The following is a 15,205-nucleotide window of genomic DNA, read 5'->3' on the forward strand; positions in this document are numbered from 1 at the left end:
TTGGCTTTATTAAAGTATTGGGGCATATAAGCATGCTGTTTATGCCATTAAAATCTAATACTGGCATCAGAGCTGATGGCATTACTACCCCTCTGTTATGGTATATACTTTCATATTTATACACAATAATTTATCATCATATTTAGTTTGTCTCATTTGATCAAACAAGAGAAAAATAGACAAGTCTAAATTCTCCAACAGAAAAAAAATATAAAAATCACCTGTGCTGACAAAGGAATGTGAACCAACAGTATTAAGGACTGTGAAAAGCAACAGTTGTATATTGCATGGCAGTATAGATTATTGTTTATGCTCTGTTTGCATTGATTATCAGTGACTTCCTGTACGTTTCAGTACATTTTGGCAGCCTTGTAGCATTCACATCTTGTTCCCAGATGAGGCTTTTCCATAGAACAGGAAAACGAGGCTTATAACAGGCAGTTAATAGTAATACATAAACATATCACACCTAAAACAGTCAAACAGTGGGATTATTCTGCCATGCAAGTCAATAGAAACAAATTAACATTTTATTCTTATCACCTTATATGCTTTCTATGTGTAAACGTTCTCACTTTTCCACTTTATTACAGTTTTTGCATTGTATTTTTACAGTTTATTTTCATAACCTGTGTACCTATAGAAAAAAAAAAGAAAAACAGCTATTCTCATAACTGATCTGTCTACTTGTGCTGTTTTTTAGGAAAAGTTTGAATCTTAAGTACACATACACATCCAGAATAAAATCAGCGTATGATAGCTCATGAATCTGGTCTCAAGAACAGGGTAATGGCAACCGCAATAGTGATAATAGGTTAAGAGGCAAACCTGCGGGTCAGATTATGCCAATATCAATTTATAAAAGTTCTCTGAGAGGTCAGACAAGACAGCTTTGGCAGTACAAAGACAGAAAGGATGTTTACCTGACTTTACTGTCATCTATTACACACACACACACACACACACACACAAACACTGATATTCCTATCATTATGGGGACCTTCCACAGGTGTAATAATTTTTCTAATGTACAAACTGTATTTTCTATTCCCTTACCATAAACCTACCCCTCAGAGGAAACCACATGTGTTTTTAGATTCTCAAAACACTTCATTCTGTCTGATTTATAAGCTTGTTTCCTCATGGGGACCTTAAAATGTAAGGGAGAGCCCCTTGTTTCTAGGAAAACTTAAATAAAATTGGTGATATGACCACGCATATTTGAAAAGTAATCCATTTTGCTAACCCTGTGATGCAGAGAGGCCCACAGAATAATTAAAAGGTTTTTTGCTGTTCAAAGTGATTTTTTTTAAGTTCAAGGACTCAATTGTTGTGTCTAAACAATTACAGACAAATCTGGAAAATATCAAATATGTATTTGTGCTTTAGGAAGTTATAATATGAGGCTATACACAAAAAAATAAAGGTGCTTCACGACGCCATAGAAGAACCTCTTTTGTTTAAATCATTCCATAAAGAATGGTTTCACAAATGGTTCTTTGTGGCGAAAAGCTTCTTCAGATTATAAAAAGGTTAGAAAGAGATGGTTCTTTAAAGAACCTTTGGCTGAATGGTTCTTCGTGGAACCAAAAATGGTTCTTCTATGGCATCACTGTGAAGAACCTTTTAAAGCACTTTTATTTTTAAGAGTGTATGATGTTAGTTCTAAACTGCTGGATGATACAAGCTTTTTTAAAATGGTAGAAGTGGGGTAAATTTGCTTTAAATATGTTGTAAATAAACACTGGCTCAACTCACCCTGCTCTTCTCTATTTGTGGGATATTTGGTCCCCATACTATAGTGAATACCAGTACACACACACACACACACACACACACACACACACACACACACACACACACACACACACACACACACACACACACACACACACACACACACACACACACACACATTCTTTCTCTTACATACACTACCGTTTGAAAGTTTGTTTTAAAATATTTTTCTTATGCTCACAAAGGCTGCATTTATTTGATCAAAATACAAACAGTAATATTGTGAAATATTATTACAATTTAACATAACTGTTTTCTAATTTAATAGAAGGCTAAATTTAAGCAACAGGTCAGCATATTAGACTTATTTCTAAGGATCAAGTGACCCATTTTTCTTAGCATTAATTTGATCAAAAATACAGTAAAACAGTAATATTTAGGGCCCTATTAAATCCATTTTATTTATTTATTTTTCATTTTTCTATACTTCTAGGTTTAATGGTTAAATCTTATTAAACAAAAATTTAACAGCATTTTATTAAAAGTTTAACAAAAATGTAATTTTTAGGGCCCTTTTTAAGGACGATTTCTCAAACTTAGTTTTATTTTTACCAATTCTGTGTTTTCCGTTAATTTCTGGATTACATTTTAATGGTTTCATTAAATTTTAATAATCAAAGGCATACCTAAATAACTAATTTATTATTATTTTATTTTGTTCTGAAATACTGTTTTGTGTATTTACATTTTTCTGGTAAATAAATTCTCCAAAAGAAAAAAAATTCTGGTAAATGTTCCTTAAAAACTATGTTTTAATAATAATTGTTATTAGTAGTAGAACTATCATTAATATTTTTCTGTCACAGTTTCTTCAAGTAAAACCAAACTTTTATTTTGACAGGTTGCTGTCAAAAAGTTAAATTTTCAGCATCATTATTCCAGTCTTCAGTGTCACATGATCCTTCAGAAATCACAATATGCTGATTTACTGCTCAAGAAACAGTTTTTCTTAATATTTTTGTGGAAACCAAAATACATTTTTTCAGGATTATTTGATGAATAGAAAGTGAAACTGATTTTTTTTTTATTAGAAATCATTCATAGCATTATAAATGTCTGACACTTTCACTATTGATCCAATAAATGCATCCTTAATAAATAAAAGTATTATTTTCTTTAAAAAAGAATTCTAACCCTAAACTTTTAAATAGCATTGTATGGATTCCTTCCATGAGTGCTCTCTCTCACTTTCATCTCTCTACCTTGTTTCACAAGTGTCACCACATTTTTGTCTTCCTGGCCTCTCCCACTTATTCTTAGTCTGTTTTTCTTCTGCTCTCTCTGTGCATTCATGTATGAATGTCTACATGTCTGCAGAACATTTAAATAATGCAGGAGATTTCGAGAGGGAGGGAAAGAGAGAGAAACTGAAATGCACGCATTCTGGTAGAGGAGAAAGGAGCATAGATATCTGCATACTACTGTCACAACAAGGTGGAAAATTATTAAATGGAGAGACCTCAAGATTGAAGCGAGAAGGATGTTGAAAATTCCTGGAGCTCTTGGTTGTGTTTTCTTCATTCACTCATTCATTTTTTCATTCCTTGCAGGTGGATCGGCTCAAGAGAAGAAATACACTAGATAGAGAAAGGGGAAAAGAGTGAGAAAGATGGTCGATATTCTACTGCAAAGTGTGTTTCTGTCAGGTTCAGCATATACCTCAAAGTGCACTGCTACACACAACTGCACTTAATGAATAATTGACTGTAATGAGTGTAATGATAAATTATTGAACTTGTGCAGTGTAGGTCCAGTCTGGCCACTAAACACACAAACTCACATAAGTGGCTGGTCTGAGAACCAGCAGTGATACCAATAATAAAACTAAACAACACTAAAAGAAGCCTGAGCATCATAGGAATTGTCTCAGAATGGTTATGCTTTTATAGGTATGGACGCCAACAGCAAGTGCATGCTTCATCAAAACTATCTACAGTCAAGCCCGAAATTCTTCATACCCCTGGCAAATTCCGACTTAAATTTACTTTTATTCAACCAGCAATTTTTTTTATTAGAAATGACAGACATCTCCCAGAATCAAACGCTTCCTATAATTGCTGACCAGCTTTCTGCATGTCTCCACTGGTATTTTTGCCCATTCATCTTTAGCGATGAGCTCCAACTCTTTCAGGTTGGAGGGTCTCCTTGCCATCACCCTGATCTTTAGCTCCCTCCACAGATTCTTAATTGGATTTAAGTCAGGACTCTGGCTGGGCCTCTGCAAAACATTAATGTTTTTGTCTGCTAACCATTTCTTCACCACTTTTGCTGTGTGTTTTGGGTCGTTGTCGTGCTGAAATGTCCACTGGTGGCCAAGGCCAAGTTTCTCTGCAGACTGCCTGATGTTGTTGTTAAGAATTTTGATGTATTGCTCCTTTTCAATGGTGCTGTTCACTGTGATTAGGTTCCCTGGTCCACCGACTGAAAACACCCCCAAAACATTAGGTTCCCACCACCATGTTTGACAGTGGGGATGGTGTTCTTAGGGTTGAAGGCTTCTCCTTTTTTACGCTAAATGAAGGTTACATCATTGAGGCCAATCAATTAAATTTTTGTTTCATCTGACCATAAAACAGAAGACCAGAAGTCTTTGTCCAGATGAGCATTTGCAAAGGCCAAGTGGGCTTTTGTGTGCCTTATCTGGAGAAATGGTGTCCTCCTTGGTCTGCATCCATGGAACCCAGTGGTGTGCAGTGTCCGTTGGACTGTCTGCCTTGAGATGTTGCCACCAGCAGAGCCTAGATTCATCAGGATGGCCTTGGTGATGATCCTTAGATTCTTTTTTTTACCTCTCTCACTATCCTCCTGGCCAGCACAGGTGTCACTTTTGGCTTCCGACCACGTCCTCTGAGATTTTTCACAGTGCGGAACGTCTTGTATTTTTTAATCATACTTTGCACTGTAGCCACTGGAACTGCAAAACATTTAGATATGGTCTTATAGCCCTTTCCTGACTTGTGAGCAGCCACAATGTGCAGCCACAGGTCCATGACTGTCCACAAACCAACAGCAGAGAGCTTCTGTTTTTCACCTGTTGAGTTGATTAAAACAGCTGTTCCCAATGAATCAGGGTAATAAGGATGCTTTAGAACAGCTTGGACTATTTGGAATGGTAAAGAACTTTGGATTTTCCCATAGACTGTGACAGTTTGCAAAGGGTATGAATAATTTTGGACATGCCACTTTTTGTTTAAATGTAAATAAAAGCTGAGAAATATTTTTTCCCACAATGATGCCTCTTGTACATTGTCTTATTATCTTTTGGGAGAAGCCTGTGTCATTTCCGGTCGGAAAAAAAAAAAACTTCCTGGTTGAATAAAAGTAACTTTAAGTCAGAATTTGCCAGGGGTATTAATCATTTCGGGCTTGACTACTTTTGTTGGTAATGAGAAAATGATATGCAAATAATGGTATTAGATAACCAATAGAGAGTAAATAAATGCTAGAAAACAATGAAAGAAACTCTAAAATCTCCACATAAATGCAGAAATAAGATCAGAAATTCAGCTTAAAGAATCGCAAGTGGTTTCGTTTTTAAGGTAGGGTTAATAATAGGTAATTGTACCTTTATAATTATTTAATAATGCAATATAATAATATATAATTGCCTTTGTAACAATTACAACTGATGTGTAACCTAGTGTAATTAGATAGTACGAAATAATGGCAAAGTTGTCTGATGATAATGTGCTCTGCACAACAACACATGCTTCAAAGGAGCTGTTCAAATGTTTCAAAACTCACAGAAAATGATTCCAATGAAGATGACTCCGATGACACCCATAATAATCATCATCTGAGGGAGGAAAAAAGGATGAAATCTGTTACAATCGCACAATTTATCACTCACACTACATTACAATTACATTACATAAATTATCCAACATCCTGATTATCAGGAATCATTAGACTGTTCAAGAAAATGACAACAAATGCAACAACAACAACAACAACATAAGTCTATAGGATTATGGAATTTGCTAATTTTATCAGATTCCTGTCTAAAATCATAAGTCTGATTGTTTATAAATGTAACCATAAAAAATGTAGGCCTACAGTCTAGGCCTATCAAAATTTTTTCATACACCTTCAACATTTCTCACACTATCACAGTTTATTCACTATAGTTTAGAAAATGGTAGTAAACTATGACAAGAACTCAGAACTGCATCTTGATAATGTTTTGGTTTGACTGTACATGCAAGGTCCAGACTTTAGGTTGAAATCTGGAGAACTCATTTTAATATGGTAATATGTGTGTAAATAGAGACACCTATTGGTAGATGAAAGCATAATTAATATGTATATAAATATTTAACACAAATAAACATGCAGAATGTACAAAATTTTGTGGATAACAAGTGTTTGTTCAATTTGTTCAAATCAAGTGGCAGTATAAGCAAAATTAATGGAATTGTATTGACCATTTTAGATGTCTCCCTAATTAAACACACCTGATTCAACTCAACAGTTAAATAGTAAAGACTCCAAAATAAGAGAGACATCAAAAACATGCAGTGTTCTCTTGGACCAGGATTATTTTTGACAACCTACTTTTTCATCTCATAGCACATTTTAAAAATGCAATCTTAAGAAATCCTTAAACAGCAATCTGACAAGCATCCTTAATAAGGTATACTGTTGATTCAGATCACAAGTGCCATATGTGACCCTGGACCACAAAACCAGTCATAAGTAGGACGGGTATATTTGTAGCAAAAATACATTGTATGTGTTAAAATCTTTCATTTTTCCTTTATGCCAAAAATCATTAGGATATTAAGTAAAGATCATGTTCCTTGAAGATATTTTGTACATTTCCTACCGTAAATATATTAAAACCTAATTTCTGATTGGTAATATGCATTGCTAAGAACTTCATTTGGGCAATTTTCTCAATATTTTAATTTTTTTGCACCCTCAGATTTCAGATTTTCAAATAGTTGTATCTCGGCCAAATATTGACCTATCCTAACAAACAATACATCAGTGGAAAGCTTTTTTTATTCAGCCTTCAGATTATGTATAAGTCTTATGACAAAACCCTATATGGTTTTGTGGTCCATGGTCACATATAGTAGTAATACAAATCACACTGGTATTTTGTCAAAAGCCAAAGGCTCCAGTTTACATTAATTAAGACTAGCAGCTGTACAGAACAAAATCACTGAGCAGAGCATAAGCAATAAGCACTGACCTATTTACTCCTGCATGTTAGTTTATTCACACTATATGGAGCTCTGAGTACATCAGTGTTATTCTAATATTAGTTATAAACTATTACAGTATTAATTTATATTTTGAATTAGTTTTTTGTTTTAAAGGAGACCTATTATGGCCCTTTTTACAAGATGTAATATAAGTCTCAGGTGTCCCCAAAATGTGTATGTGATGTTAAAGCTCAAAATACCCCACAGATTATTTATTATATAATTTTGAGTGGAAGCAGAAATATGCTGTTTTTCGTGCATGGCTCTTTAAATGCAAATGAGCTGCTGCTCCCTGCCACCTTAAAACCAAATGTATGTTTGGTTTTAATTATCATGTCTATCGCAATAAAATCATGTGTTTTAAAGCCAACTTCTGATATACGGTTTTCTGATCGCACACATCTGAAGCACATGCACAGAAAGCTAGGGCTGTTCGAATCAGAAATTTTTGGAATCGATTCTGATTCCTGGTTCTGGAATTCAATTCCAATAATCGATTCCTCACTGTTGTTTTCTATTCTTTTTTGATTCTTGTTTTTTAGATTGGAGGAAGCTAATTTAGCAATGACTAACGTTTGTAGAAAGTAGCCTTCTCATAATATGAAGCTTCATTCGTAATTTTTTTATTTTTTTTCTGTAGCTCTGACTGATTTTAAATTGTATTTTTGTCTGCATTGCCCATGAAATTAGTCATAACCCACAGCTCAGCAGTGGACATGCCTTTATTGCATGAATAAAACAAGATGGCATTTATTTACAATGCAAATAATGTCAAGACCCTCAATCACGTCATGATCTATTCTGTTGTACAGTGCTCAAAATTGTGGACAACATGAACCAGTTCCACCGTAAAATAACTTCTGAATCGTTTTTTGAATTGGTTCAATAAAACGATCTATCCGAACGAACCTTTTCCTGGAAACGAATCAGACTTTTAATAACTATCAGCGAGCAAGAGGCAAATTAATGGGTGCTTCTCAAATGAAAGGCTGCATCCTCAAACTTGGACAAGCTCGGTAATGACAAAATGAAATGGTAATGATAAAATCAGTTTATTTTCGCGAATCGACGTTCAGCGATGTTTGATAACTAGCAGCTGAGATATGCAGCCTTCGTGGGATGCTAAACTAAGTTCTCTTTCATGTCTTATTGCACTTAAACTGTAAATACACACAAGTTTATGTTAAAAACAGACAGGGGTTACAAAAACAGTCGATTATGTCTGTGAAGGTAAACAGCTGGGAAAGAAATTGCATGTTTATATTAGATCTGTGTGGCAGCAGCGTAATATACAGTAAAGAAATCAATAAATCCACTGCTCTCTTGTCTCCTCTGAAGCTGGGACTCTAAATAGTATTCTATGCTCATCTGTGCTGCCAAAGACAGAATAATTATCATGCTTCGCTCAAACTTTCACCATGGTGTTAGAACTGGTACAAAATGAAGGTGCCATGGATGGAAATGTAGATTAAGGGGCAGTAATATAATAACAAGATCCCCTTTCTACATCACGAGGGGAGTGAAATCTGAGCGGCTTGTTTTTTTCACAAGCTTGCAGAGAAAGGCTTACCAAAACAAAGTCACTGTTTTTTTTTGTTTTTTTTTTTTCAAGTTTTCTTTGTTGGTAGATGCATCAGGGACCCAATTATAGGCACAATATGTATGTTTTTGCAGCTAGATGCCACCTCTTCAAAAACAAACGACGGAACAAAGAAGTAGTTCGATGACACCGTTGTTGTCTTCCTCTCCACTGCCGACGCAATCTGTCAGGACTCGGACAGATATCATGTCCATGGATGAACTAATGTATTAAAGACTTATTAAGGTCACTGTAGTATAAAGCAGCGGTTCCCAATTTCAGTCCTCGCGCCCCACCACTCTGCACATTTTGCATGTCTCTCTTAGTTAACACACCTGATTCAGATAACCAGCTCATTAGAAGTGAGGTCCGTGCAGGAACTGCGATCCGATTGACATGGTCCCTGCAAAGTGTTCATTGCTCCCTGCTCCCTGCTCCCTAAGCGGGGGAAATCTGTTTACTATACTTCGAAACATTCATTCACATATTTGCGCTACGTCACCGCATGTAGCGTCTTCACACACAGATGAAACTTACTAGAGAAGTGTGGCATAAGTGCATCTGTAAATAAATGCTAGGGCTGCAACGATTAATCGAACGATGTTGTGAGGCGCGAATTCGATTTTGAGCGCGATTTGGCGTGGCTTGTCAGTGATTTACGGCAGGGTGTTTGAATTGCCGCTCCAGCTGAACGCACGTGATGGGGATTTACTACTAATCAAAGTACCGGCTTCATTGACTAAGCGCGCCTCACAACATCGTTCGATTAATCGTTGCAGCCCTAATAAATGCATTTTAAATTTACGTCTCGCACGCTTTAATGACCTTCAAATGGAACACATACGCTCGCTTCGAACTAATGAATAATGGCGGAATATCCTGTGATGTCCACTTCGAAGGGCAGTAACGTTGGAATAGAACAAACGTCGGAAGCGATGCGTGAAACACACAAAATGTGCAGAGCGGTGGGTCGCGAGGACTGGAATTGGGAACCGCTGGTATAAAGCATGGTGGGGCTGAAAGTCGTGGAAGTGAAATAAGGACGCTGGAGCGATTGCTAATGAAGGACGAGAGCGATATACAGCTCGAAAGCAGTGGAGCTTTCATTATGCCACAGTCGACCGCTTCCGCTTCTTCCGGTCATGCATATTTAGAAAAAGCAGCACAGTTTAGTCATACTAGATACATTTGAGTGTGTTGAAAGTTCTGTTGTAATGCTACTCTGTGAGTTCATCACCTGTCTAATAAAATGCATAACATATTAAAGTGTCTTTCCATGTTTTCTACAAGATAAAACCAGAAAATCTGTTTTTCTTTAAAGGGTGTTTGAACATTAATGTGTGTTGGCAGTTTGTGTACACAACCACCCTACAATGATAAAAATCCACCCAGTGGTATTGTTTTAGTCTTTAAAAGTAATATCCCCTTTTCAAAATCAGGTCATTCTCAGCTTCTTGTCTATTGGTTAATTTTCCTGACCGACAACCGCTGCTCGTTATCCGAACATTAACCGTTAACTGATAAAATTAGAATAATAAATTAGTTTAAAATAAAAATAGAATGCACGAGTATCTGTGATGATACATTAAAAATACAAGCAAATGTTTTATTTTAACGTGCAAACAGCAGCATACAGAGCAACAACAAAAACTGTATTGACTTAAATTATCACGCATCAGTAGCGGTTCTGAGAACAGAGAAAATCTGAATGAAAAAAAAAAGAATAATATAAATAGGCCTACACTAAATATGTATAAATTAAATAACTACCTAATTAAGATGACAAAACTAAAACACACTGAATCCTTCTATGTGCTTTGAAGAACTGTACCGGTCTTATTCTTCTCGTCGGACATAAAAATATATAGCAGGCCAGCCAATACCTCAGTGTGCCTAGTTTTTAACATGAGGACATGCTGTACGGATGGGCAGGACCGCTGCCTGTTAACTCCTAGATCCGCGAAAAAAACACCATCACAAAAACCCTTTCAATTTGCGGTTCGGGACTTCCATCCACTGTCATATGCGTGTGGAGAAGCGCGTGTTTTACAGCGTTCAGCAATAGCCAATCACAGACATGTATGTTGATGTGATTGTCACTGTGGCCAATCAGAGGAGGCTATGTTACAATCCACTCACCAACCAAAGTCCCGGTTTCAGTTTTGCTGATTTCTACACTTTCGCGAACTCTCTTATTAAAACAAAGAAAGTGTTGGCATTATATAAATAAGAGATTAATTATGCAGTGTAAATGTTATTTTATTACTTTTTAATAACTTTATGAGATTGCGATGAACTACTCTAGGATGAGTGATAGCTTTCCAGTGATTGTAATGGGAGCGCCTATTGCGCACTTTCTAGACTATAATTCATTCAGAATTTGAATACATTCACTCACGGATTCACTCTCTGATAACCCAATAACGCCACTTGCCATTGAGTTGCATATACTACATCTGTTTACTAAGTAAAGGTGAAGCGAAATATGTCTGTACAGCCACACTGCACGTGTCGACACGCGCGCGTGAGTAAACAGATAACTTACAAATAGCATTATTTCTTTCACCATGCAGCAAACGTAAAAAAAAAAGAATAGAAAAAAAACATTTTAAACCGTTTAACTGATAGTAATAATCGGTTAAAATTCTTACTGTCGGTTAACGGTTAAACGGTCAATATGAACATCCCTAGTGACGGCACACCAACAGAGGCCGCTCCCACAATAGTTGATTGACATGAGCCTTAGACCCGCCCTCACTGAGCTGAAACAGTCTGACTCCGATCGACATTGTGTCGACTCAGGTGCAGAGGAAGACAAGAATGTCTCTAAATGAGCGATTGAGGTGTTCTGTTGTTGGATGTAATAATGAACATAGCAGTCGTCATTTCGTCATTAACGTTACTTTCGGTTTGGAAAGGAAAGCGCAGATCCCGATCTGCATATGTTATCATTCCTGATGCAGCTTCATCCACAGCAGAAGTGACTAAATGTGGCTAAAGTAAACATTATGACTCATAGCTGAGCTGATTTTGACAAGGTAAAAGGGTGTTTTTTACACTACTATTGAGAATTTTTAACCAAAGTATATTGTAGACTTTTCATTAAGACCCTAAATAATCATATGACCCCTTTAAGTATTTCTATGTAGCCTTATTTCAGTTTTAGTATTTTAGTACATCAACTTTATAGCTTAATTATTACAGATAGTTTTTAAATGTATGTTTTTCATCATATATTTTATGTTAGAATTATTTCAATATTGAAGTTTTAGATCTAACAATGAAAACACTAGAGTACATATAATTTCCTGTTAAATTTGGTATGTTCTACCTCTTTCACTTTTTCACTGTAAGTCCCCTTGCTTAATTATTAATTACAATCATGAAGTATTAATATTCTGTAAGAGTGCTGAGCTGATTTCATGCAGTCACGATGACTCACCTTGCAATTCTTCCACCAGTATTTGTTCTTCAGTTTGGCAGCACAGCTTTCGAACTGTGACGCTCCGGCCTGCAGAGCATCTGCCCTGTCGTCCAGCTCAGAAAGCTTCTGGTCTCTCTCCAGAACCTTATCCACATTCACACGCATGATATCCACCACCTGCAGGCCACAACCAAAGAAAGACATCAGACAAGACAGTGAATACTTGTGTTGCAATAGCATTGATTTGTATTTTACTTATTCAATGATGTATGTGCAAAACTACACAACCTATCCACTATGCATATATAATGCTTTCATTTTTTGTGCATTAACTTTTACACACTCACCTCCTCCACTTGTGCTTGTGTCTGCTGCAGTCGGCGGTTGCTGGTGGTGTTTGGAGGAGCAGGAGGACCACCTCCTCCAGGGGCACCTGGGGCTCCAGGAGCACCTGCTGGGTTGGCATCATCTGGAGCAGACCTGAACATCCAAAGAGAACCATGACACATAAAGTTGCTGACTGGTGCTCAAGTTATGGTTTGATGTTCTAGTTACAGTATGTCAAACACAGAGGCTTCTGAAAAGAGTTAACTACTATATTAATTACTTCTATTATTGATTTTTAAGTTGGAATTAGTGGTCGACCAATATGGGTTTTTCAGTCTCTAATACCAGTCATGTACACATATGATTTACAAGCATTTTCATTTATTTTAAAATCCTTATTAACTTCTATACCAAGGAGGTCAAGCTTATGTTTTGGTCTATTAAAAACATGTAATCATGATTGTCACTGAGAGTGAGTCCTCATTGTATATAGGCATAATCATATTCTTGCATGACCTGCATGACAACAAATCACATTTCTGGGAAATTAAGATTGAAAACGGTTTACAAAGTTACTGTATGTAAGGGTGAAAAAGCACAAGTTAATTTATATTGCATAGGCTTATAACTGTAACAAAAATGGCATAATATAAAGTCTGCACAAATACTTACATTGTCGTGCAGCTGTTTCAGAGTGCCTCACTGAAGGGAGAAAAGTCAAAAGGTGATGCACTTAAAATTAAATTTGCGTAGAAACGGTCAAATTAGGATGAAATGACTAAGATGTGAGGTTGAAGCGGATCACCGCGCGAGTCATCAGTGAGAGTGGCGCCTTACCGAGCGGTCGCGTGCTTGGATAAATGTTCAATTTCGCCTTGAGAGAACTCCTGTAACGGATTTTATGATTACCGGATTCCAATCTAAAACGTTAAAAATTAAAACGTGAATCAGAGAAACTTAACGTAATTTTGTGTATTGTCGCTGGATTGCTCGGCCACGCGGTTTCTCAGCGTGAGTTGTGTTGGTTTGTAGGTTAGTGCAGTAGATGTGTGCGCGCTGCGCTCCTGCACTGCGTCGCTGCTGTAGCTGAACCTATGAGCTGAACTCATGAGGATGAGGAGGATGATGATGCGCAGCATGTTTCCACAGCCCCATCCTCTCTCTCTCTCTCTCTGTACTGCGGTACATCAATGAGTTTAGAGTGCTGACTCGGCTTGTTTTCTCATAAGAGACTTTCCTTCTCTGTGATTTCTCCACACAGCCCGCATGCTATTTTCCTCATGACCTGCAGAGGCAGATATGGATCTTTTAAAACATCAGTACAGAATTCTGCATTAACGCACTAACTGCTGTATTATAAATACAAATGGTGCATAAAAATGTATAACATGACTAGTTAGCTACAGATAAAATGAAGAACCAACTCTTGTTTTTACACAAAATGGGAAAAAAGGCAGAACAAGATCACTCTCCATTTAACTATGTTTTAGTCAAATCGATTAATCGCGATTAATCACATTCAAAATTAAAGTTTGTTTACATAATGTGTGTACTGTGTATATTTATTTGTAACTTTTAATTTAGGATCCAGTTAATCACGATTAATTGATTTGACAGCACTACATAATATGCTATCTGAGAATCGTGATTTAATTATTTCATTTCATAAAAAAATGAAAATATAGAAGGTCTGTCGCACAGCTTTAGTGATGTTTAAGCCTCATTACCTCCTGGAACAGATATACAGTGGTGGCCAAAATTATTAGAACACTAGTATTTTCACCAGGTTAAAATGGTTATTTCAGTTATTTCTACCTTTTGCTGTAGTATGTCAGTAGGAAATCAGTTTACTTTCCAAACATTAATTTTGCCATTAACTGTGATAATCCAGTGAGATTTTTGTTTGCACAAGGAGGCGTATTTTCAATTAGCGCAATTTAAAGGGTAATGGAAACACAGCTACTGATCAGATAAAATGCAGAACCAAATCTTGTTTTTACACAAAATGGGAATAAAGCCAGACCAAGATCACTCTCCATTTAACCATGTTTTAATCTAGACTACTAGCGCTCACAAATTGATTATTCGCATAAAATAACATCAAAAAAACATCAAAAAAGTTTGTTTACACATATGTATGTGAACTGTGTATATTTATATGTAACTTTTATTTAGGAACCGATTAATCACGATTAATTGATTTGACAGCACTACATAATATGTAATCTGAGAATTGTGATTTAATTACTTCATTTCATTATAAAAAAAGAAAGAAAGAAAGGTCAGTCGCACAGCTTTAGTGATATTTAAGCCTCATAACATCCTGGAACAGATATACAGAGGTGGCCAAAATTATTAGAACAGTATTTTCACCAGGTTAAAATGGTTATTTCAGTTATTTCTACCTTTTGCTGTAGTGTGTCAGTTGGAAATCAGTTTACATTTCCAAACATTTATTTTGCCATTAACTGTGATAATCCAGTGAGATTTTTGTTTGCACAAGGAGGCGTATTTTCAATTAGCGCAATTTAAAGGGTAATGGAAACGCAGCTACTGATCAGTTAGCTACAGATAAAATGCAGAACCAAATCTTGTTTTCACACGAAATGGAAATAAAGCCAGACCAAGATCACTCTCTATTTAACCATGTTTTAATCTAGACTACTAGTGCTGTAAAATCGATTAATTGCTTTAAAAAACAAAAACAAAAAAAAGTTGAAGAAACAGAACAAACTGAGAGAGAATAAATCCAGAAGAACTGTGGTAACATCTCCAAGATGCTTCATTCCAGTAGGGAGAAGTACCAAAATGAAAACTCTCGGCCGAAGCCGAACAAAATTAAACACTGGGCCGAGGGCAAATTACCGA

At 36.3% G+C, this 15,205-nt stretch overlaps 1 protein-coding gene across 2 annotated transcripts; it reads right to left on the reverse strand.

The window, feature by feature from the left end:
* vamp1b (vesicle associated membrane protein 1b) lies at nt 1-13,422 on the reverse strand. 2 transcript variants are annotated; one of them, XM_073847401.1, is made up of 6 exons: nt 13,175-13,422; nt 13,010-13,039; nt 12,358-12,490; nt 12,029-12,187; nt 5,542-5,593; nt 1-3,374 (listed from the first exon to the last, which is right to left on the reverse strand). In XM_073847401.1, coding segments are annotated over exons 2-6 (363 nt in total). In that variant the 5' UTR covers nt 13,012-13,039; nt 13,175-13,422; the 3' UTR covers nt 1-3,357. The 2 variants fall into 2 exon arrangements, with proteins under 2 accessions (XP_073703502.1, XP_073703501.1); XM_073847400.1 differs by having other exon boundaries at nt 13,010-13,422.
* Between the last annotated feature and the right edge of the window lie 1,783 nt (nt 13,423-15,205).

The sequence above is a fragment of the Garra rufa genome, chromosome 9, assembly GCF_049309525.1.
Source record: "Garra rufa chromosome 9, GarRuf1.0, whole genome shotgun sequence".
NCBI lineage: Eukaryota > Metazoa > Chordata > Actinopteri > Cypriniformes > Cyprinidae > Garra > Garra rufa.